General features: G+C 46.4%; 1 protein-coding gene across 2 annotated transcripts; it reads right to left on the bottom strand.

The window, feature by feature from the left end:
- Positions 1–1,154: 1,154 nt before the first annotated feature.
- On the bottom strand, positions 1,155–15,996 carry LOC129845799 (uncharacterized). Of its 2 annotated transcripts, XM_055913719.1 has the most exons (4): positions 15,854–15,996; positions 12,874–13,145; positions 5,052–5,271; positions 1,155–3,224 (listed from the first exon to the last, which is right to left on the bottom strand). In XM_055913719.1, the coding sequence occupies exon 4, from the start codon at positions 3,137–3,139 to the stop codon at positions 2,522–2,524; it is 618 nt and encodes a 205-aa protein (XP_055769694.1). In that variant the 5' UTR covers positions 3,140–3,224; positions 5,052–5,271; positions 12,874–13,145; positions 15,854–15,996; the 3' UTR covers positions 1,155–2,521. The 2 variants fall into 2 exon arrangements, with proteins under 2 accessions (XP_055769694.1, XP_055769693.1); XM_055913718.1 differs by lacking the exons at positions 12,874–13,145; positions 15,854–15,996 and adding an exon at positions 8,337–9,057.
- Between the last annotated feature and the right edge of the window lie 7,353 nt (positions 15,997–23,349).

Below are 23,349 nucleotides of genomic sequence, written 5' to 3'. Positions count from 1 at the left end.
TATATTAGGTGGGAGTCATGACAACGGTACACCACCTGTATATTAGGTGGGAGTCATGAGAACGGTACTCCACCTGTATATTAGGTGGGAGTCATGAGAACGGTACTCCACCTGTATATTAGGTGGGAGTCATGAGAACGGTACTCCACCTGTATATTAGGTGGGAGTCATGAGAACGGTACACCACCTGTATATTAGGTGGGAGTCATGACAACGGTACACCACCTGTATATTAGGTGGGAGTCATGAGAACAATACACCACCTGTATATTAGGTGGGAGTCATGAGAACGGTACACCACCTGTATATTAGGTGGGAGTCATGAGAACGGTACACCACCTGTACATTAGGTGGGAGTCATGAGAACGGTACACCACCTGTACATTAGGTGGGAGTCATGAGAACGGTACACCACCTGTATATTAGGTGGGAGTCATGAGAACAATACACCACCTGTATATTAGGTGGGAGTCAGGAGAACGGTACACCACCTGTATATTATGTGGGAGTCTTGAGAACGGTACTCCACCTGTATATTAGGTGAGAGTCATGACAACGGTACACCACCTGTATATTAGGTGGGAGTCATGAGAACGGTACACCACCTGTATATTAGGTGGGAGTCATGAGAACAATACACCACCTGTATATTAGGTGGGAGTCATGAGAACGGGCTGGTGCTGTAACCTACAGGATGATTGACAGCACCATTCCATACCTACTAAATAATGGTTTCTCTCTTGCTCCCTGTCTCTTTCCAGACCCACCGCTGTACATAAGAGAATCACAGTGCAAGAGGTGAGAGGAATGCATTCAGTCAAGGAGAGAAAACCGAGGAGGAAGATAGCGAGGTTTATAAAATATAAATCACTACATCTTCCATTTTGTTCTTCTTTTTTGGAAGTTGTGAGGACTGGTCTTCGGTCAAAGGGGCGCCTCCTGATGTTATTTCATTGTGTTTGTGTGTCTATGCCCATATCCTGCCTGCTGTGTGGGAGTTCATCCTTCTGGAAATGTTCCCCCTTGAGAGCTCAGACAAGCTACAGTTTGTTCCTTTCATGAAGGACTGGTCTTTGATTTAGGAAACTGCTTAAATTGGAACAAACAGAAAATATTTTTGGGGGAAGGACAGAAAAGAGTATTTCACCCGGCGGTACACTTGGTAGTTCTTTATTAAGTAATACATTACACAGCGTGAACATAGAAGTGGTGTGTAGTCATCACGACAACAACGTACTGCGTCCCAAACTGCATCTGACTATCTATATAGTGTACAACTCTTGGCCAGGATGCCCAGGGCTCTGGTCTACAGTAGTGCACTGCATAGTGAGCCATTGGGGACGCAGACTGAACCGTACCGGTAGTTTCTTCCCCAGCTACGACACCTACAGTATAAAAATATTTTCTGAGCACAATAAATGATAATCCCAATAGACATGAAAACAACTCACCCCAGAAACACTGAATATAAACACCCTACAAATAACAAATGAATCATACAAAAAAAGCACATCTCTTTTCTTACGTATTGGACTGTCAAGGAGCATAAGAACATTGCTGAAAAATACTTTTTACAGATAAAAGATGAAGTTTTGAAGAGGGAAGGTTCACCTCAGCAGTGAGGCCAACATGGTACGGTAGTCCAGTCTATGAATGACACAGTTCTGGATCGGACTCAACGCACTTGCTTTTTAGACACTTAAGGAGAACGACGAAGAGAGAGAGCGAGACATACTGTATATACAGGAGAGAGAGAGGCTGTATAATCTATCCTCACAGCCTGCCTTGGACCCTATGCCTCCTGGTCAGAAATAGTGCACTATAAAGGGAATAGGGTTCCAGCTGGGACACTCAGAGATGGAATGATTTTCTGAGGACACAGACATCCTACCACTGTGACTGGTTTGTCATAAAGGTTGGTTTCAGCATGCTCAGTTCATCTAGTAGTTTCCTCCTCTTATCAGGAGTAGTGCACTATGAAGGGAATAGGGGGCCACTTCACTATGAAGGGAATACAGGGACACAGGCTCTGATCCCTTTTCTATCCAAACCACTATGTTATGATTAGGATGATCAGATGTTATACCTGGTACATTCTGGTGTCATCCTGTAAGCACCGTTTTATTGAGAATTTGGCATGAAAGAGTATGTTGTCTCTCGCTCCGCTCTCATCTCTCTCTCTCTGCCCCCCGTATCAGTCCCCCTCCTCTCTCCACATCAAACATAATTTCCTCTCACAGCCCAGTGTTCCCGGTGGTACAGTCTCTTCGCCGGTATGAATATGTTTCCACCTACTCCCTGCGTGATCTTCCAGTTCTCAAAAGGCCACTTGGTGGCATGAACAATGTGTTCGTGTTTGTGCATACATACTGCCTGCTGGGCCCAGCCTACTGCCTCTTCCCTCCACAGCTGGAGCTCTGCATAAACAGCAGCAGGACAGGGGCATGTTCATTAGGGCACACTGTTTCAAGATGTTTTACAACAGAAAAGGAAAATAAGTATTATTGCACAAGGACATGAATTACAGGATATGTTTCACATGCCTTCCTGCTTGGCTCCAGGGTGCTGATTCCATTGGCTGTAAGGCACAGGGCGGGTCCAGGGTGCTGATTCCATTGGCTGTAAGGCACAGGGCAAGTCCAGGGTGCTGATTCCATTGGCTGTAAGGCACAGGGTGGGTCCAGGGTGCTGATTCCATTGGCTGTAAGGCACAGGGCGGGTCCAGGGTGCTGATTCCATTGGCTGTAAGGCACAGGGCGGGTCCAGGGTGCTGATTCCATTGGCTGTAAGGCACAGGGTGGGTCCAGGGTGCTGATTCCATTGGCTGTAAGGCACAGGGCGGGTCCAGGGTGCTGACTCCATTGGCTGTAAGGCACAGGGCGGGTCCAGGGTGCTGATTCCATTGGCTGTAAGGCACAGGGCGGGTCCAGGGTGCTGATTCCATTAGCTGTAAGGCATAGGGCGGGTCCAGGGTGCTGACTCCATTGGCTGTAAGGCACAGGGCGGGTCCAGGGTGCTGACTCCATTGGCTGTAAGGCACAGGGCGGGTCCAGGGTGCTGACTCCATTGGCTGTAAGGCACAGGGCGGGTCCAGGGTGTGTGTCTTGTAAGATGGCTGGATCCCAGGTGATCCACCCATGGGAGAGTGTCATACCGGTCCTATTGTTCACAGCTCTCTGTACAGCTGCCATGGGAATGAGAGCAGGTCTGACCTCATGGAGTCTCTGTGAGAGAGGAGGTGTGGAGGACAATGAGTTCTGTTCCTGATACACTGATTACTTCTTCACTGTGTTAGGAATGTTGATTACATGATGTACATTTCACATTTAGTCTTTATTCATTAATGTTGATTGATGCGTTATAGTATGCCATGAAACACTGTATACCTGTCTGGTTAGTGCCAACTTGCTCTGTAATATCATAACATGAAATTGCTAACTGTGTCTTACATGATGCATTAACATACAGTATAAAACAGCCACTATGTTCCTATGTTCATACTGGCATACCTTTTAGAACGCATGGCCAGGTATTATCCTAGTGTGGACACTGGGACACAGCTGGTGTTCAGAGTGCATGGCCAGGTATTATCCTAGTGTGGACACTGGGACACAGCTGGTATTCAGAACACATGGCCAGGTATTATCCTAGTGTGGACACTGGGACACAGCTGGTGTTCAGAGTGCATGGCCAGGTATTATCCTAGTGTGGACACTGGGACACAGCTGGTATTCAGAATGCATGGCCAGGTATTATCCTAGTGTGGACACTGGGACACAGCTGGTATTCAGAATGCATGGCCAGGTATTATCCTAGTGTGGACACTGGGACACAGCTGGTATTCAGAATGCATGGCCAGGTATTATCCTAGTGTGGACACTGGGACACAGCTGGTGTTCAGAGCGCATGGCCAGGTATTATCCTAGTGTGGACACTGGGACACAGCTGGTGTTCAGAACGCATGGCCAGGTATTATCCTAGTGTGGACACTGGGACACAGCTGGTATTCAGAGCGCATGGCCAGGTATTATCCTAGTGTGGACACTGGGACACAGCTGGTATTCAGAATGCATGGCCAGGTATTATCCTAGTGTGGACACTGGGACACAGCTGGTGTTCAGAATGCATGGCCAGGTATTATCCTAGTGTGGACACTGAGACACAGCTGGTATTCAGAATGCATGGCCAGGTATTATCCTAGTGTGGACACTGGGACACAGCTGGTATTCAGAGCGCATGGCCAGGTATTATCCTACTGTGGACACTGGGACACAGCTGGTGTTCAGAATGCATGGCCAGGTATTATCCTAGTGTGGACACAGCTGGTGTTCAGAACACATGGCCAGGTATTATCCTAGTGTGGACACAGCTGGTGTTCAGAACACATGGCCAGGTATTATCCTAGTGTAGACACTGGGACACAGCTGGTATTAAGAGCACATGGCCAAGTATTATCCTAGTGTGGACACAGCTTGTGTTCAGAATGCATGGCCAGGTATTATCCTAGCGTGGACACAGCTGGTGTTCAGAGCGCATGGCCAGGTATTGTCCTAGTGTGGACACTGGGACACAGCTGGTGTTCAGAGCGCATGGCCAGGTATTATCCTAGTGTGGACACTGGGACACAGCTGGTGTTCAGAGCGCATGGCCAGGTATTATCCTAGTGTGGACACTGGGACACAGCTGGTATTCAGAACGCATGGCCAGGTATTATCCTAGTGTGGACACTGGGACACAGCTGGTATTCAGAATGCATGGCCAGGTATTATCCTAGTGTGGACACAGCTGGTGTTCAGAGCACATGGCCAGGTATTATCCTAGTGTGGACACTGGGACACAGCTGGTGTTCAGAGCGCATGGCCAGGTATTATCCTAGTGTGGACACTGGGACACAGCTGGTGTTCAGAGCGCATGGCCAGGTATTATCCTAGCGTGGACACAGCTGGTGTTCAGAGCGCATGGCCAGGTATTATCCTAGTGTGGACACTGGGACACAGCTGGTGTTTTGGCATCCTTATTACCCCTGAGGTTGTCATCTCTGAAATACTTACAGACAAACATGCGGATGCACATTCCACACATAGCACAGACGTTGGCAATCTGAAGAGCCCGTCCACATTCTCCACTCATCACGCAGTTCCTGGTCTTCAGACAACACGTCTTACAGCCGCTGTCCCCCCCGTGCTTCGTGTCCCCCTCTCCGTCCCCCTCAGACCCGCTGAAGCAGCAGCCCATGTCTGTCTGGCTGTCCGTCTGGCTGTCTGGTAACCGCTGAAAGAGAGGAGTGAAAAGTGTCCATAAATTAGTTTATATCAAATCAAAACAATAGTAATCAGCCAATGTCTCAGCTGCCTGGTCACTGCCGAGAGAGAGAAGGGGAGGGGGCATTCACACTGGGACCCTCTACCTGAAGACATGGACTAAACCACATCACACTGGGACCCTCTACCTGAAGATATGGACTAAACCACATCACACTGGGACCCTCTACCTGAAGACATGGACTAAACCACATCACACTGGGACCCTCTACCTGAAGATATGGACTAAACCACATCACACTGGGACCCTCTACCTGAAGACATGGACTAAACCACATCACACTGGGACCCTCTACCTGAAGATATGGACTAAACCACATCACACTGGGACCCTCTACCTGAAGACATGGACTAAACCACATCACACTGGGACCCTCTACCTGAAGACATGGACTAAACCACATCACACTGGGACCCTCTACCTGAAGACATGGACTAAACCACATCACACTGGGACCCTCTACCTCTATATAATTAGCAGTTCTGATTTGCTGCTAGATCTGGCTACACACTCATCCTTTCATCAAATGCCTGTCTGTATCTAAAACTAGGACACAGTTTATGGAATTACGAGCTGAAGCCACCAGATAACTTTCTAATTTAAATAAATGGGCTAAACATCCCGATTGACTGCCTGTGCTGTTTAAACATCCCGATTGGCTGCCTGTGCTGTTTAAACATCCCGATTGGCTGCCTGTGCTGTTTAAACATCCCGATTGGCTGCCTGTGCTGTTTAAACATACCGATTGGCTGCCTGTGCTGTTTAAACATACCGATTGGCTGCCTGTGCTGTTTAAAATCACAGCTGTAAAGTACCTTTCACAACATATTTAGTTGCCTTCAAACAGGTGGGGACAGAAGTTAGTGGTAGAGGAAGGAAGTGTTGCTAAGGATACAACAGATCTTTGTAGAGGGAAGGTGCCCTTTAGTAAAAGGGTTAAATAGTCAAAAGCAATGAGGACCAAGGTGCTTCATATAATTAAAAATAGTCTGTTGTATACTGTGGTGCAGAACTGTACAAGGCTGAGACACAGTGACATTGTTAATTCAAGAAAAAAAACGAAAACAAGAGAATTGTATAGTATTGTTATTTCAACGTTTACCTTTCACTGCTTCAAGAAGTTCGACTCCCACTCCTTTACATATAAAAAAAAATACTTTTAACTTCCTCTTAAAGTAAACTACAGTTTGTTGTTTAAGTATTGTCTTATTCCCAGAGCTGCTCTTGGTGTGTGTGGATAATCATCCTTCCTGAAGTGTCTCTTGACACAGAGTCAAACTGAGGTAACACCTCTCAGAGGTAGATGCCAGACAGGATGGGTGTGTATTCAGGTTTTTCTTCTTTGTCCCAGCCGAGCACTCCGCCCAGTAACACATACCGGTTTAATTCAGTGGAGGCTGGTGAGGGAAGGACAGCTCATAATTATGGCTGGAATCAGAACATGTTTAATACTGTTCCATTTGTACCATTCCAACCATTACTATGAGCCTATCCTCCTTCATTTAAATGGCCACCACTGATTCACAGCAGCAAATATTTCACATTTGACACCAAGGTGAGTGAGGGGTTTATAAGCTGCTGTCACTGAGGTTGAGGGACTGGTGGCACCGATGAACACCTGAAAGGCATGCTGCTAAAGGACAGTCTAGAACAGGACAGAGCTGCTAAAGGAGAGTCTAGAACAGGGCAGAGCTGCTAAAGGAGAGTCTAGAACAGGGCAGAGCTGCTAAAGGACAGTCTAGAACAGGACAGAGCTGCTAAAGGAGAGTCTGGAACAGGGCAGAGCTGCTAAAGGAGAGTCTGGAACAGGGCAGAGCTGCTAAAGGAGAGTCTGGAACAGGGCAGAGCTGCTAAAGGAGAGTCTGGAACAGGGCAGAGCTGCTAAAGGAGAGTCTGGAACAGGGCAGAGCTGCTAAAGGAGAGTCTGGAACAGGGCAGAGCTGCTAAAAGAGAGTCTGGAACAGGGCAGAGCTGCTAAAAGAGAGTCTGGAACAGGGCAGAGCTGCTAAAAGAGAGTCTGGAACAGGGCAGAGCTGCTAAAAGAGAGTCTGGAACAGGGCAGAGCTGCTAAAGGAGAGTCTGGAACAGGGCAGAGCTGCTAAAAGAGAGTCTGGAACAGGGCAGAGCTGCTAAAAGACAGTCTATAACAGGGCAGAGATGCTAAAGGAGAGTCTAGAACAGGGCAGAGCTGCTAAATGAGAGTCTAGAACAGGGCAGAGCTGCTAAATGAGAGTCTAGAACAGGGCAGAGCTGCTAAAGGAGAGTCTAGAACGGGGCAGAGCTGCTAAATGAGAGTCTAGAACAGGGCAGAACTACTAAAGGAGAGTCTGGAACAGGGCAGAACTACTAAATGAGAGTCTGGAACAGGGCAGAGCTGCTAAAGGAGAGTCTGGAACAGGGCAGAGCTGCTAAATGAGAGTCTGGAACAGGGCAGGGCAGAACAGAACAGAACAATGAGGAAGGCAAGCCTGGTCCTGGCTGACCTGGAAGACCAGGTGTGTTGAATTGAGTCAATCACTGAACAGATGAATTAGCTCAGTTGGTCAGGTGGGGCACCTAGCTGGAACAACATCCTGCAGTACCTGTGGCACTCCAGGAACAGGGTTGACTTCCCCTGGTGTAGAAGGTTGGCTCCCAAGGGGTGCAGCGGTCTAAGGCACTGCATCTTAGTGCTAGAGGTGTCAGTACAGACCCTGGTTCGATTCCAGGCTGTATTACAACCAGCCGTGATTGGGAGTTTCATAGGGCGGCGCACAATTGGCCCAGCATCGTCCATGTTTGGCCAGGGTAGACAGTCATTGTAAACAAGAATTTGTTCTTAACTGACTTGACTAGTTAAATAAAAATTGTATGGGCTACCACAGTTGTCAGCAAGGACAGAGGATGAGCTGGAGTACAGTTTAAAGGAGAAGGTAATAAATCAATGGCTCGTCAACATTACTAGCTGTTCCAGCTTGCAGATAGCCGTTCAAATGATGGTAGTGTTAAGGGTAAGCAGGACATTTTCTACCAACCTTTACTTAGCGATACTTCCTCAATTCCCAACTTGGAAAGCCACAGCTGTCTTCTAAACTTCCATGGCTCGTTGCAGTTGGAATGTTGACATGTATAAATATTTTCCTTCAGGTGACAGTATTTAAGGTCAGGCTCCACCACTGATTGCCTTCCGGTGAGTGTATTTAAGGTCAGGCTCCACCACTGATTGCCTTCCGGTGAGTGTATTTAAGGTCAGGCTCCACCACTGATTGCCTTCAGGTGAGTGTATTTAAGGTCAGGCTCCACCACTGGGGGAGGAACAGGATTGGGTTGAGGGAAATATATCACTGGAGTGGGCGGGATTTCCTACACCAGGGCTACATCCCAAATGACATCCTATTCCCTACGATGGCTGTGTTTACACACATATTGTTTTCCACTAATTGGTCTTTTGACAAATCAGATCAGCGCTGGAAAAAGATCTGATTTAAAAAGATCTGATGTGATTGGTCAAAAGACCAATTAGTGGGGAAAAAAATATGAGAATTGGGCTGCCTGTCTAAACGCTGCCGAAGTAGACGAGAGAAAAGTGTTCAATTTGGGACAAAGGGTGTGGAGGCCTAATGTCAGAGATGGAAACCTGGGGTCTGTTCAGGGCAGTGCAACGGCCTAGCACTTTCAGATAGAAATGTGTTGTGTAGAACGACAGGAGTTTTATCATGTAGAATAGGGAATCGTGTCAGCTGGCTCTATAACTACATTTCTGCAACATTCAGAAGGGTTCACTGCTCGGATACACTGCTGGTGCCTCTTAGTGAAGTGTCATTGTCTTGCCTAGCTAGCTGGCTGAGCCACAGTACAATGTGCTAGCCGCACAACTCATTTGGCCATCTGTGACTGGCTGCTGTTGATAAATGAATACAAGGAAGAGACAAGGTTTTAGTCATTATTGTCAGTGTGTCTTGGGGATCACAGGGCTTAGAGGAGGGATCTGGGCCAGATAGGCCTGCTGTTACTCTATCATAATACTGGAATGCAGTGGCATCAGGGATGGACTGGGACGAGGCATCTGGCATTTCCGGGCATTTCTAACACACCGGCCCATTTGTTTTCCTTAAGGCCCTCGTTGTTGGCCAAATAATGAACGTTCTGTGTTAAACACGATTTCGACAGGCTTGCTGGGCTTAAGATGGACCAGCCCATCTGGCATCTGCCGGAGCTGCCCTATGGTAGTCAGTCTCTTAGTGACATATATGGTATCTTATCAGTGGAATGCAGTTGGATGTAAACAATGGACGAATCTGGAGTGAAGCCACAGCATCACAAAGGCTTGGCCATGCAGATTGTGTAGGGGTCAACCCAGATTAGAGGACATGAAACAGAACTCCAACTCTCTTAGAAGTGGAGTTATTATTTAGTTACTTACATACTACTCAGACCTTGGTTCTAATTTAAAATCTTTCAAATCTTTGAGCGTTTTTCTTCCGTGTGGACAGATTGGTGGGGTTTGTAATTTGGAGACTATTCTATTGGTTAATTAAGCCAGACAGGCTCCATCAGGCACAGAGGAAGTATTTGAAATGATTTTGAATAGTATTTGAACCCAGGCCTGACGCTGCACGACCATCCCAAAACACGTGATAGATCGCTTCATTCATTCTGCAGTCATTTGATATCATTCCAATTAATGGGCCACGACTATCCCAAAACACGTGATAGATCGCTTCATTCATTCTGCAGTCATTTGATATCATTCCAATTAATGGACCACGACCATCCCAAAACACGTGATAGATCGCTTCATTCATTCTGCAGTCATTTGATATCATTCCAATTAATGGGGCAAAAAAACTACTTTGCACTACGAGCATTTTCTCAATGATAAGTGCCAATTAAATAAGACAATCTTGTGATCGCATCTAAACTTTCATTGTATTACCACGGCCACCGGCAAAACAGTTTGTCTTTCAATCACCCACGTGGGTATAACCAATGAGGAGATGGCACGTGGGTACCTGCTTTTATAAACCAATGGGGAGATGGGAGAGGCAGGACTTGCAGCGCGATCTGCGTCAGAAATAGGAAAGACTTCTATTTTAGCCCTTGGCGCCGCAGACGCTCGTTGGCGTGCGCGAGCAGTGTGGGTGCAATAATTGAGTAACATGGATTTCTACATTTATTTTGTGATGCTCGCGCACGCGACGTGTCCGGTCTGGTCAGCATGTTAGAGTTACCAGCCTCAGAAATTGCAGCCCAAATAAATGCTTCACAGAGTTCAAGTAAGAGACACATCTCAACATCAACTGTTCAGAGGAGACTGCATGAATCAGGCCTTCATGGTTGAATTGCTGCAAAGAAACCACTAATAAAGGACACCAATAATAAGAAGGGACTTGCTTTGGCCAAGAAACATGAGCAATAGACATTAGACCAGTGGAAATGTGTCCTTTCGTCTGGAGTTCAAATTGGAGATTTTTGGTACCAACTGCCGTGTCTTGTGAGACGTGGTGTGGGTGAACGGATGATCTCTGCATGTGTAATTCCCACCGTAAAGCATTGATGGAGGGGGTGTTATGGTGTGGGGGTGCTTTGCTGGTGACACTGTCTGTGATTTATTTAGAATTCAAGGCACCCTTAACCAACATGGCTACCACAGCATTCTGCAGCGATATGCCATCCCAGCTGGTTTAGGCTTAGTTGGACTATCATTTGTTTTTCAACAAGACAATGGCCCAACACACCTCCAGGCTGTGTAAGAGCTATTTTACCAACAAGGAGAGTGATGGAGTGCTGCATCAGATGACCTGGCCTCCACAATCACCCAACCTCAACCAAATTGAGATGGTTTGGGATGAGTCGGACAGCAGAGTGAAGGAAAAGCAGTCAACAAGTGCTCAGCATATGTGGGAACTCCTTCAAGACTGTTGGAAAAGCATTCCAGTTGAAGCTGGTTGAGAGAATGCCAAGCGTGTGCAAAGCTGTCATCAAGGCAAAGGGTGGCTATTTGAAGAATCTCAAATATAAATTAGATTTTGATTTGTTTAACACTTTTTGGTTACTACATGATTCCATATGTGTTATTTCATAGTTTGACGTCTTCACTAATATTCTACAATGTAGAAAATATTAAAAAAAAAAAAAAAACTCTTGAATGAGTCAGTGTTCTAAAACTTTTGACCGGTAATGTATATTTTCTTGAACAAAGCGAAATTCTCAATTATGCATTTTATGCTACACTGGTGTAACAGAGAAGGCTTGATTTTCATCTCTGAATTACAACATATAAATAAATAGTTTAGAAAATAAACACATACAAAAAGATAATCAGCGCTATTACAGCTGCTCAGTAGAGCTGGTCATTATTCTGGTCCTGGTTCTAGTCTCTATAGTAGTGAATCTGTTAGAGCTGTTCATTATTCTGGTCCTGGTTCTAGTCTCTATAGTAGTGGATCTGTTAGAGCTGTTCATTATTCTGGTCCTGGTTCTAGTCTCTATAGTAGTGAATCTGTTAGTAGAGCTGTTCATTATTCTGGTCCTGGTTCTAGTCTCTATAGTAGTGAATCTGTTAGTAGAGCTGTTCATTATTCTGGTCCTGGTTCTAGTCTCTATAGTAGTGAATCTGTTAGTAGAGCTGTTCATTATTCTGGTCCTGGTTCTAGTCTCTATAGTAGTGAATCTGTTAGTAGAGCTGTTCATTATTCTGGTCCTGGTTCTAGTCTCTATAGTAGTGAATCTGTTAGTAGAGCTGTTCATTATTCTGGTCCTGGTTCTAGTCTCTATAGTAGTGAATCTGTTAGAGCTGGTCATTATTCTGGTCCTGGTTCTAGTCTCTATAGTAGTGAATCTGTTAGTAGAGCTGCTCATTATTCTGGTCCTGGTTCTAGTCTCTATAGTAGTGAATCTGTTAGAGCTGTTCATTATTCTGGTCCTGGTTCTAGTCTCTATAGTAGTGGATCTGTTAGTAGAGCTGTTCATTATTCTGGTCCTGGTTCTAGTCTCTATAGTAGTGAATCTGTTAGAGCTGTTCATTATTCTGGTCCTGGTTCTAGTCTCTATAGTAGTGAATCTGTTAGAGCTGTTCATTATTCTGGTCCTGGTTCTAGTCTCTATAGTAGTGAATCTGTTAGAGCTGGTCATTATTCTGGTCCTGGTTCTAGTCTATAGTAGTGAATCTGTTAGTAGAGCTGTTCATTATTCTGGTCCTGGTTCTAGTCTCTATAGTAGTGAATCTGTTAGTAGAGCTGTTCATTATTCTGGTCCTGGTTCTAGTCTCTATAGTAGTGAATCTGTTAGAGCTGTTCATTAGTCTGGTCCTGGTTCTAGTCTCTATAGTAGTGAATCTGTTAGTAGAGCTGTTCATTATTCTGGTCCTGGTTCTAGTCTCTATAGTAGTGAATCTGTTAGTAGAGCTGTTCATTATTCTGGTCCTGGTTCTAGTATCTATAGTAGTGAATCTGTTTAGATAAATGCATGTCTGAATCCAGCATCACATCTACAACACAAACCACATACTGTAGGAAGGAAGGATTATGCAAACAAACAGATGAATGAACAAATGAATGAATTGTTACTCACATTCACATTGGGTCTCTGAGGTCCCAGGTTGTTGTCGGTCTGTTTTGAAGAAGGCGGTGCAGTTCTGTCCGAGGCCAAGGCAGAGAGTAAAGAAGGTGTAGCTACAGTCTGCTGAGCAGCAGGTAAAGCAGCCATCCAGACACACCTGGCAGGTCACGTCACAGCAGCGGTCAGGACAGAACTCCCAGCTGTGACACTCACACAGGCACCTCTCCCCGGACCCTGCAGCCACCTGGCAGGAATCTGCACATTGTGGACAGTGATCGCACAGCCTGGAGGAAAGCAACCCCATTGGTCAGGCTTCACACAGACACAGATAGAGAGAGAAATAGTCACTAACTTTAGTGGGAAAAAATAATACTTGTGATGATAAAAAATAAAAGATCCCTTCTGCTCCTGCCAAAGTAAACATAATACCACATTGTGCACTGAGCTGCAGTTCCAAGAGACTTGGTCTGATGACTTTCTCAACCACATCTGACTTCCTCCTCTTCTGCTGGCTGGACCAGGCCTTCTTGGAAGTGAGCTTGACTACATAACAACTTGAGTCAGTAGATCAAAGTTCTGACCTCTTCTTTGCTTATGTATCTGCTTCTATTGATATAATTGAATGAGCTGCTCCGTGATGATAACAGCGTGTCATACTTTGACCCGGTGGAATGTCCGTTAAGGAGCCCCTCCACAGAGTCAACCTAACTGATAAGAACTCCATACTGCAACGCTGACACTGTATCTATCAGAGCCCCATGACTAACTGTGATGACACGGACTAGGAGCAGGGGGTAAGTCATCACTGGGATTGTGTTCACTAGTCACCAAACAGAAGAAAACAGACTGAAACAGGGAGGGACTACATGGTCCAATATTTTTTCTTTTTTTTGTTCTTCATTACTAAACATTTTGACAATTTTTATTGTGTGGCATAATGACAGGAGCCAGGTGTGACTAACCTCATCTCCACCCTCAACAGCAGAAGAGAGGACGGGGGGAGGAGATTTAACAGGCCTGACTAACCTCATCTCCACCCTCAACAGCAGAAGAGAGGACGGGGGGAGGAGATTTAACAGGCCTGACTAACCTCATCTCCACCCTCAACAGCAGAAGAGAAGGCGGGTGGAGGAGATTTAAAAGGCCTGACTAACCTCATCTCCACCCTCAACAGCAGAAGAGAGGACGGGGGGAGGAGATTTAACAGGCCTGACTAACCTCATCTCCACCCTCAACAGCAGAAGAGAGGGCGGGTGGAGGAGATTTAAAAGGCCTGACTAACCTCATCTCCACCCTCAACAGCAGAAGAGAGGACGGGGGGAGGAGATTTAACAGGCCTGACTAACCTCATCTCCACCCTCAACAGCAGAAGAGAGGATGGGGGAGGAGATTTAAAAGGCCTGACTAACCCATTGGATGAGCCATGTGGAGCCCTTGGTTTCTAAGAATGAAGACCAAGGTCAAAACAACGTCAGTGTTCTTGGAACAGACCCAGTCTTTGTTGATCACAAAACCACCACTCTCTCTACACCAGTCAGGTCTCTCCTCATGTTCCGACGAGTCATGGGGTGTGTTCAGTAGTGTGAAAGGTTACGTTGGTTCAGATATATGTAACGTATAAAATCGTTCGCTGTTGTACAGGGCAGAGCTTCATACAAAATGCATTTTTATCTGATCATTTTTGTTGCAGCCCGCTGAACAGACCCGTTTTGGGCCAAGGCGGGTTTGGTGCAGCTGTGACCTAGATAACACATGGCTTCAGGGAGAGCAAAGAGAAGAGCGGTATCTGAACTAGGTCTATCCCTGTTACATTTTTAGTATATAAAGTATATATAGAAATTTGTCTTGGACAATAAATGTTGTGTAATCATCCTTATATGATCGCTTATGAAATAAAGGCGGGGGCACATTCCAGGTAGGTTAAAGCCCATTATCGGAGTGATTCCCATCCTTATAATGATCAGCTAATCACCCGTCTCCCTGTAAGAACATAGTTTATGACATCACTGAGTGGCTGTGGTCTCTTCAATGCCTGTCTCAGTACAATGCATCTTTGGTCTCTTGTACCCTGTGCTATTTGTCATCAAGTTGTCTTCCTTTAAAATGTTCCTCTGCACACTATGGTAAAACTGCAGATGCAGAGGGCTCAAGTTCAAAACCTTAAAACATGTTATCATGTTGACATGTTGACATGTTATCAGTGACAGATGTAGCCTGAGAAATGTCTCACTTTGGAACACAGATTTCTCTCTTAAACTCTGACCCCATTTGTTTAAAAAATACTAACCATTAACCAATCAGAATACACCATCAACATTCAAACAGTTCAACCCCATGAAGGCCAGAGGTTGAGGTGACAGAGGCCTACTTGGACTTTGAAAAGCTCAAACAAAATTAGAATATCAAAACACACCATAAACATTCAAACAGTTCAACCCCATGAAGGCCAGAGGTTGTGGTGACAGAGGCCTACTGGGACTTTGAAAAGCTCAAACACAATTAGAATATCAAAACAATAAAACAACTTAATCTGTGTATTTTTCAAATAAATCTAATTAGTTTTTTCATGTCAAAATGTCTCTGGGGAGGGCTTCTCACTCAGAATTTTAATTGGAATGTCCGTACTGAGTGCAGAAGAGCGCCACAAGTCGGTCGTTATGGTAGGGCACGTGACCATAACAGGAAGTGACTGGGACGTCACCGGTCGACCATACTATGTAAACACAGCGGCCATCTTTAGTCCTTTGCTAACAAAGGGGCCAAAGCTGTACTGCCTGAGTAAATACTGAAGATGCATGTAACCATACCAAAGAGCGAAATATACAGAATGTGTATCATGACTTGTTCACATGCATATACCAACAAGCACCAACATATTATAGTGGAACAAGACATGTAAAATAATGTAGTCACATGTAGTCGCATGGAGCTAATAACATGTTCAGAATTAACATACACCAAATTAACCATAACTGGCTATAAGTCCACTTACATGGTTAGAGACACAGTCAACACCAGCTAGGGAGTGTCCAGAGAAAGACTTGTCCATGTTAGAAAGACTTGTCCCTATTAGAAAGGTCTATTGTGAGTTGAGGTGGTGCAGAGTTCTTCTGAGCTGGTGTCTCTCTGTCTGCACCTCTGGAACCAACTGAAGTAGCTTTCAGACAAAACACACACTCACACGTTCAGAGACCTCTGATTGGCTGACCATGGTCAGATGACCCAGGTCTCAACCCAAGTGTCTCGGGTTGAGTTCTAGAAGGGGTGAGAGTTCAGAGGTGTGACTATGCAGGTATGGGTTTTTTACACTGAGCACATTTGAAGCCTATAGTCTAAGTAGTAAAGGCTATGTTGAATGCATCAATGATTATTCACTTTAACCAAATTGCACAGAGCTCTTTTTTATCATGTACATGAATTAAAGCAGACTGGTAATTTGTATTGTTTATGTTGAGGCAGTTATGTATTTCTTGCTCATTATGGCTAACATTGTAATAGTGCTGGATGGAATTCCTAAAATATTGTGTTTTAATTGGCATTACTCCACTGATATTCTCTCTCTCACACACACACACACACACACACACACACACACACACACACACACACACACACACACACACACACACACACACACACACACACACACACACACACACACACACACACACACACACACACACACTGGTTTCCTCTTTACAACATGTCAACAGACTGGGGGTGGCACCTCTGACGGCTCCAACAGGCCAGTGACTGTAATAGAAGGCTGTAGAATATGTTATTGTTAGCCCAGGGGCATCCATTAATGAATGACATCACACAGCTGTGAGATATGGCTGAGGGGAGGAGGGGGAGGAGGGGGAGGAGGACAGGCTGGGAGGAGGAGGGGAACAGGCTGGGGGTAGGAGGAGGAGGACAGGCTGGGAGAAGGAGTGAGGGGGGGCAGGCTGGTGGAAGGAGGGGGAGGGGGACAGACTGCAGACTGGTGGAAGGAGGGGGAGGGGGAGGGGGACAGGCTGGTGGAAGGAGGGGGAGGGGGACAGGCTGGTGGAAGGAGCGGGAGGGGGACAGGCTGGTGGAAGGAGGGGGAGGGGGACAGGCTGGTGGAAGGAGGGGGAGGGGACAGGCTGGTAGAAGGAGGACAAGGGGGAGGGGGACAGGCTGGTGGAAGGAGGACAAGGGGGAGGGGACAGGCTGGTGGAAGGAGGGGGAGGGGGACAGGCTGGTGGAAGGAGGGGGAGGGGGACAGACTGCAGACTGGTGGAAGGAGGGGGGGGGGGCAGACTGGTGGAAGGAGGGGGAGGGGGACAGGCTGGTGGAAGGAGGGGGAGGGGACAGGCTGGTGGAAGGAGCGGGAGGGGGACAGACTGCAGACTGGTGGAAGGAGGGGGGGGGACAGACTGGTGGAAGGAGGGGGAGGGGGACAGGCTGGTGGAAGGAGGGGGAGGGGGACAGGCTGGTGGAAGGAGGGGGAGGGAGACAGGCTGGTGGAAGGAGGGGGGGGGGCAGGCTGGTGGAAGGAGGGGGAGGGGGACAGGCTGGTGGAAAGAGGGGCAGGATGGGTATTCTATAGCAGGCTGGGTGTTCTATAGCAGGCTGGGTGTTCTATAGCAGGATGGATGTTCTATAGCAGGCTGGGTGTTCTATAGCAGGCTGTGTGTTCTATAGCAGGCTGGGTGTTCTATAGCAGGCTGTATTGTTAAGGCTGATATGTGTAGTGGCTGGGTGTTCTATAGCAGGCTGGGTGTTCTATAGCAGGCTGGGTGTTCTATAGCAGGCTGGATGTTCTATAGCATGCTGGGTGTTCTATAGCAGGCTGGGTGTTCTGTAGCAGGCTGTATTGTTAAGGCTGATATGTATAGTGGCTGGGTGTTCTATAGCAGGCTGGGTGTTCTGTAGCAGGCTGTATTGTTAAGGCTGATATGTATAGGTGCTGGGTGTTCTATAGCAGGCTGGGTGTTCTACAGCAGGCTGGATGTTCTATAGCAGGCTGGGTGTTCTATAGCAGGCTGGGTGTTCTGTAGCAGGCTGTATTGTTAAGGCTGATATGTATAGTGGCTGGGTGTTCTATAGCAGGCTGGGTGTTCTATAGCAGGCTGGGTGTTCTATAGCAGGCTGGGTGTTCTATAGCAGGCTGTATTGTTAAGGCTGATATGTATAGTGGCTGGGTGTTCTATAGCAGGCTGGGTGTTCTATAGCAGGCTGGGTGTTCTATAGCAGGCTGGGTGTTCTATAGCAGGCTGGGTGTTCTATAGCAGGCTGGGTGTTCTATAGCAGGCTGGGTGTTCTGTAGCAGGCTGTATTGTTAAGGCTGATATGTATAGTGGCTGGGTGTTCTATAGCAGGCTGTATTGTTAAGGCTGATATGTATAGTGGCTTGGTGTTCAATAGCAGGCTGGGTGTTCTATAGCAGGCTGGGTTTTCTATAGCAGGCTGGGTGTTCTATAGCAGGCTGGGTGTTCTATAGCAGGCTGTATTGTTTAGTCTGATATGTATAGTGGCTGGGTGTTCTATAGCAGGCTGGGTCTTCTATAGCAGGCTGGGTCTTCTATAGCAGGCTGTATTGTTAAGGCTGATATGTATAGTGGCTGGGTGTTCTATAGCAGGCTGGGTGTTCTATAGCAAGCTGGGTTTTCTATTGCAGGCTGGGTGTTCTATAGCAGGCTGGGTGTTCTATAGCAGGCTGTATTGTTAAGGCTGAAATGTATAGTGGCTTGGTGTTCTATAGCAGGCTGGATGTTCTGTAGCAGGCTGTATTGTTAAGGCTGTGATATGTATAGTGGCTGGGTGTTCTATAGCAGGCTGGGTGTTCTATAGCAGGCTGTATTGTTAAGGCTGATATGTATAGTGGCTGGGTGTTCTATAGCAGGCTGGGTGTTCTATTGCAGGCTGGGTGTTCTATAGCAGGCTGGGTGTTCTATAGCAGGCTGTATTGTTAAGGCTGAAATGTATAGTGGCTTGGTGTTCTATAGCAGGCTGGATGTTCTGTAGCAGGCTGTATTGTTAAGGCTGATATGTATAGTGGCTGGGTGTTCTATAGCAGGCTGTATTGTTAGGACTTTGGATGCCTATATGCTTGACTAGGACAGGAGTACTAGTTGGCTAGTTATGAACGCAATATCAGGCTAATTGTAGGTACTAAATTGATATAGGTGATCATGTATAGGAATGTCTGGGGAATGGGAGCATAACATGTTACCATCTTGGAAGCCAGCAGACTACACACGTAGGCAAACGGGTTGGTTATGTGAAACTGCTAGCAGACTTATTGTAGGTAATGAATTGATATGGGTTATAATGTATATGAATGGTATGGAAAAATAGCATAGCATCACCTTGGATACCTACAGAGTACAGAAGTAGGTGTACTGGTTGACTATGTGTAATTGATGATATGGGTTTTACCTTGGATGTCTATAGTAGGACCTGACTACTGGTTGGCTATATGTAATATTAACAAAAGACTGTTGCACGTCTGTGAACACACTGTCACACATCACTGCAACGAGCCATCGCATTAATGAGAAGTGGGACACGGAGTCTGGTAGGTAGCCAGGACTGAGGTAGGTCCAACTGCATTGCCCCCTAGTGGTCATAAGCAGGACCATATGTGCATTGTGAATGCAGATATTTTTAGGATTTTTTTCTTATCGTTTAAATGTTTAAACAATAAAAAACTGTCTGTTTAAACGTTAAGAAAATGTTTACATTTGTCATATCCTAATTAATTGATGTGGGTAATATGCTTAATGTCTGGGAATGGGAGCATAGCATGGTACCTGCTGGTAGGCATGCAGAGTACACACGTAGGTGGACCGGTTGGCTATGTGAGGCTGATATTAGGCTAAATGTAGGTCATTAGTCTAATGGAGAGCAGTAGTCAACCCCTGACCTTCACGTTTCTGTCGGTCTGGATAATGGGAAACAAGACCCCTGACCTTCACATGTCTGTCGGTCTGGGTAACAGGAATTAAGATCCCTTACCTTCACATGTCTGTCGGTCTGGGTAACAGGAATTAAGACCCCTGACCTTCACATGTCTGTCGGTCTGGGTAACAGGAATTAAGAGCTCTGACCTTCACGTTTCTGTCGGTCTGGATAATGGGAAACAAGACCCCTGACCTTCACATGTCTGTCGGTCTGGGTAACAGGAATTAAGATCCCTGACCTTCACATGTCTGTCGGTCTGGGTAACAGGAATTAAGATCCCTTACCTTCACATGTCTGTCGGTCTGGGTAACAGGAATTAAGAGCTCTGACCTTCACATGTCTGTTGGTCAGGGTAATGGAATTAAGACCCCTGACCTTCACATGTCTGTCGGTCTGGGTAACAGGAATTAAGACCCCTTACCTTCACATGTATGTCGGTCTGGGTAACAGGAATTAAGACCCCTGATCTTCACGTTTCTGTCTGTCTGGGTAACAGGAATTAAGACCCCTGACCTTCACGTTTCTGTCGGTCTGGGTAATGGAATTAAGACCCCTGACCTTCACATGTCTGTCGGTCTGGGTAACACGAATTGACCCCTGACCTTCACGTTTCTGTCGGTCTGGGTAACAGGAATTAAGACCCCTGACCTTCACGTTTCTGTCGGTCTGGGTAATGGAATTAAGACCCCTGACCTTCACATGTCTGTCGGTCTGGGTAACACGAATTAAGACCCCTGACCTTCACGTTTCTGTCGGTCTGGGTAATGGAATTAAGACCCCTGACCTTCACATGTCTGTCGGTCTGGGTAACAGGAATTAAGACCCCTGATTTTCACGTTTCTGTCGGTCTGGGTAACAGGAATTAAGACCCCTGACCTTCACGTTTCTGTCGGTCTGGGTAACGGGAAATAAGACCCCTGACCTTCACATGTCTGTCAGTCTGGATAATGGAATTAAGACCACACACACACACACACACACACACACACACACACACACACACACACACACACACACACACACACACACACACACACACACACACACACACACACACACACACACACACACATGCTTTTTGGTTTCTAACCTTTAAGAGTGTCTAGATTAGAGTCATTTTTTTGTCAGCTATTTAGAGCAGGTGTCTAAAATGTGCTTCCTTACCAAATTAGATTACAATGCTTCTTTCTCATCACACACACACACACACACACACACACACACACACACACACACACACACACACACACACACACACACACACACACACACACACACACACACACACACACACACACACACACACACACACACACACACACACACACACACACACACACACATTCTTGTATTCTCACAAGCATACACACACACGTACTCACACATTCACACAAACAAATGAATTGATCAGTCTTTGATTCTCATACAAGAGTACAAGTAACCAGAGACCCTTAATTGAACAGAGAAGAACAGTGTTCAGAAAGTTGAGCCAGTTACAGTACCAAGGTGAACGGTAGCTCAGTGTTCAGAAAGATGAGCCAGTTACAGTACGAAGGTGAACGGTAGCTCAGTGTTCAGAAAGTTGAGCCAGTTACAGTACCAAGGTGAACGGTAGCTCAGTGTTCAGAAAGTTGAGCCAGTTACAGTACCAAGGTGAACGGTAGCTCAGTGTTCAGAAAGTTGAGCCAGTTACAGTACCAAGGTGAACGGTAGCTCAGTGTTCAGAAAGTTGAGCCAGTTACACTACCAAGGTGAACGGTAGCAGTTACAGTACGAAGGTGAACGGTAGCTCAGTGTTCAGAAAGTTGAGCCAGTTACAGTACCAAGGTGAACGGTAGCTCAGTGTTCAGAAAGTTGAGCCAGTTACACTACCAAGGTGAACGGTAGCAGTTACAGTACGAAGGTGAACGGTAGCTCAGTGTTGAGAAAGTTGAGCCAGTTACAGTACGAAGGTGAACGGTAGCTCAGTGTTCAGAAAGTTGAGCCAGTTACAGTACCAAGGTGAACGGTAGCTCAGTGTTCAGAAAGTTGAGCCAGTTACAGTACCAAGGTGAACGGTAGCTCAGTGTTCAGAAAGTTGAGCCAGTTACAGTACCAAGGTGAACGGTAGCTCAGTGTTCAGAAAGTTGAGCCAGTTACAGTACCAAGGTGAACGGTAGCTCAGTGTTCAGAATGATGAGCCCATGCCTACAATCTGCCACTCACGGCCGGTCGATTGAAAGACGCCATATGTCCACAAAATGTATCACACCCTGTCTTGGGGCTTGAGGGCTTCTCCCTGGCTAGGGCTCTGACAGCAGACAATGAATTACAGTTTAACCAATAAAAACGCTGTGAGATTTAGTGAGGCTGACGCTGGGGGACATGGCAGAGCAGGTTGATATACGACAGGCAGGCAGGGGACTGAGGAAGACATGAAGGATCAGACCACTCCAGCATTTCATCTGGATTGGCAAAACACTTGTATTTCACCCACCCACCCTCCTCTATCCCTCTCCCCCTCAATCCCTCCATCCCTCCATCCCTCCATCCCTCCATCCCTCCCTCCATTCCTTGAGGGCTGTGCTCCAGCACCTTGTGTATCTCCATCACTCTTATCAATTGGCTGTGACGGACAGACAGACGGAGGATGAGTGAGGGGAGGGGTTAATAGACAGGCAGGAGGAAGAGGAGGTAAAGAGAAGGAGGAGCAGAAGAGGAGAAGGAGAGAAAGAGGAAAACATTGGGAAGAAGAGGAAGAGAGGAGCAGGAGGAAGAGGAGGAAGATGAGGAAGAGAGTAGGAGAAGGATGGGGAGGAGGAGGAAGATGAGGAAGAGGAAGATGAGGAGGAGGAAGATGAGTAAGAGAGTAGGAGAAGGAAAGGGAGGCGTATGTGAAAAGTAGCTCAGTGGACAGTTACAGTATGCAGGTGAATGTTAGCTCAGTGGACAGTTACAGTATGCAGTAGGTGAATGTTAGCTCAGTGGACAGTTACAGTATGCAGGTGAATGGTAGCTCAGTGGACAGTTACAGTATGCAGTAGGTGAATGGTAGCTCAGTGGACAGTTACAGTAGGCAGTAGGTAAATGATAGCTCAGTGGACAGTTACAGTATGCAGGTGAATGGTAGCTCAGTGGACAGTTACAGTATGCAGTAGGTGATGGTAGCTCAGTGGACAGTTACAGTATGCAGTAGGTAAATGTTAGCTCAGTGGACAGTTACAGTATGCAGGTGAATGGTAGCTCAATGGAGAGTTACAGTATGTAGTAGGTGGATGGTAGCTCAGTGGACAGCTACAGTATGCAGTAGGTGAATGGTAGCTCAGTGTTCAGCTACAGTAGGCAGTAGGTAAATGATAGCTCAGTGGACAGTTACAGTATGCAGTAGGTAGATGGTAGCTCAGTGGACAGTTACAGTATGCATGTGGGTGAATGGTAGCTCAGTGGACAGTTACAGTATGCAGTAGGTGAATAGTAGCTCAGTGGACAGTTACAGTATGCAGTAGGTGGATGGTAGCTCAGTGGACAGTTAAAGTATGCAGTAGGTAAATGGTAGCTCAGTGGACAGTTACAGTATGC

Source organism: Salvelinus fontinalis, unplaced genomic scaffold (assembly GCF_029448725.1).
Source record: "Salvelinus fontinalis isolate EN_2023a unplaced genomic scaffold, ASM2944872v1 scaffold_0370, whole genome shotgun sequence".
NCBI lineage: Eukaryota > Metazoa > Chordata > Actinopteri > Salmoniformes > Salmonidae > Salvelinus > Salvelinus fontinalis.
This window is presented reverse-complemented; position numbering and strand designations above follow the sequence as displayed.

Coding starts and splice junctions, on each gene's coding strand:
- LOC129845799 (XM_055913718.1), bottom strand. CDS start 3,191: ATGGCAGCTGTACAGAGAGCTGTGAACAATAGGACCGGTATGACACTC.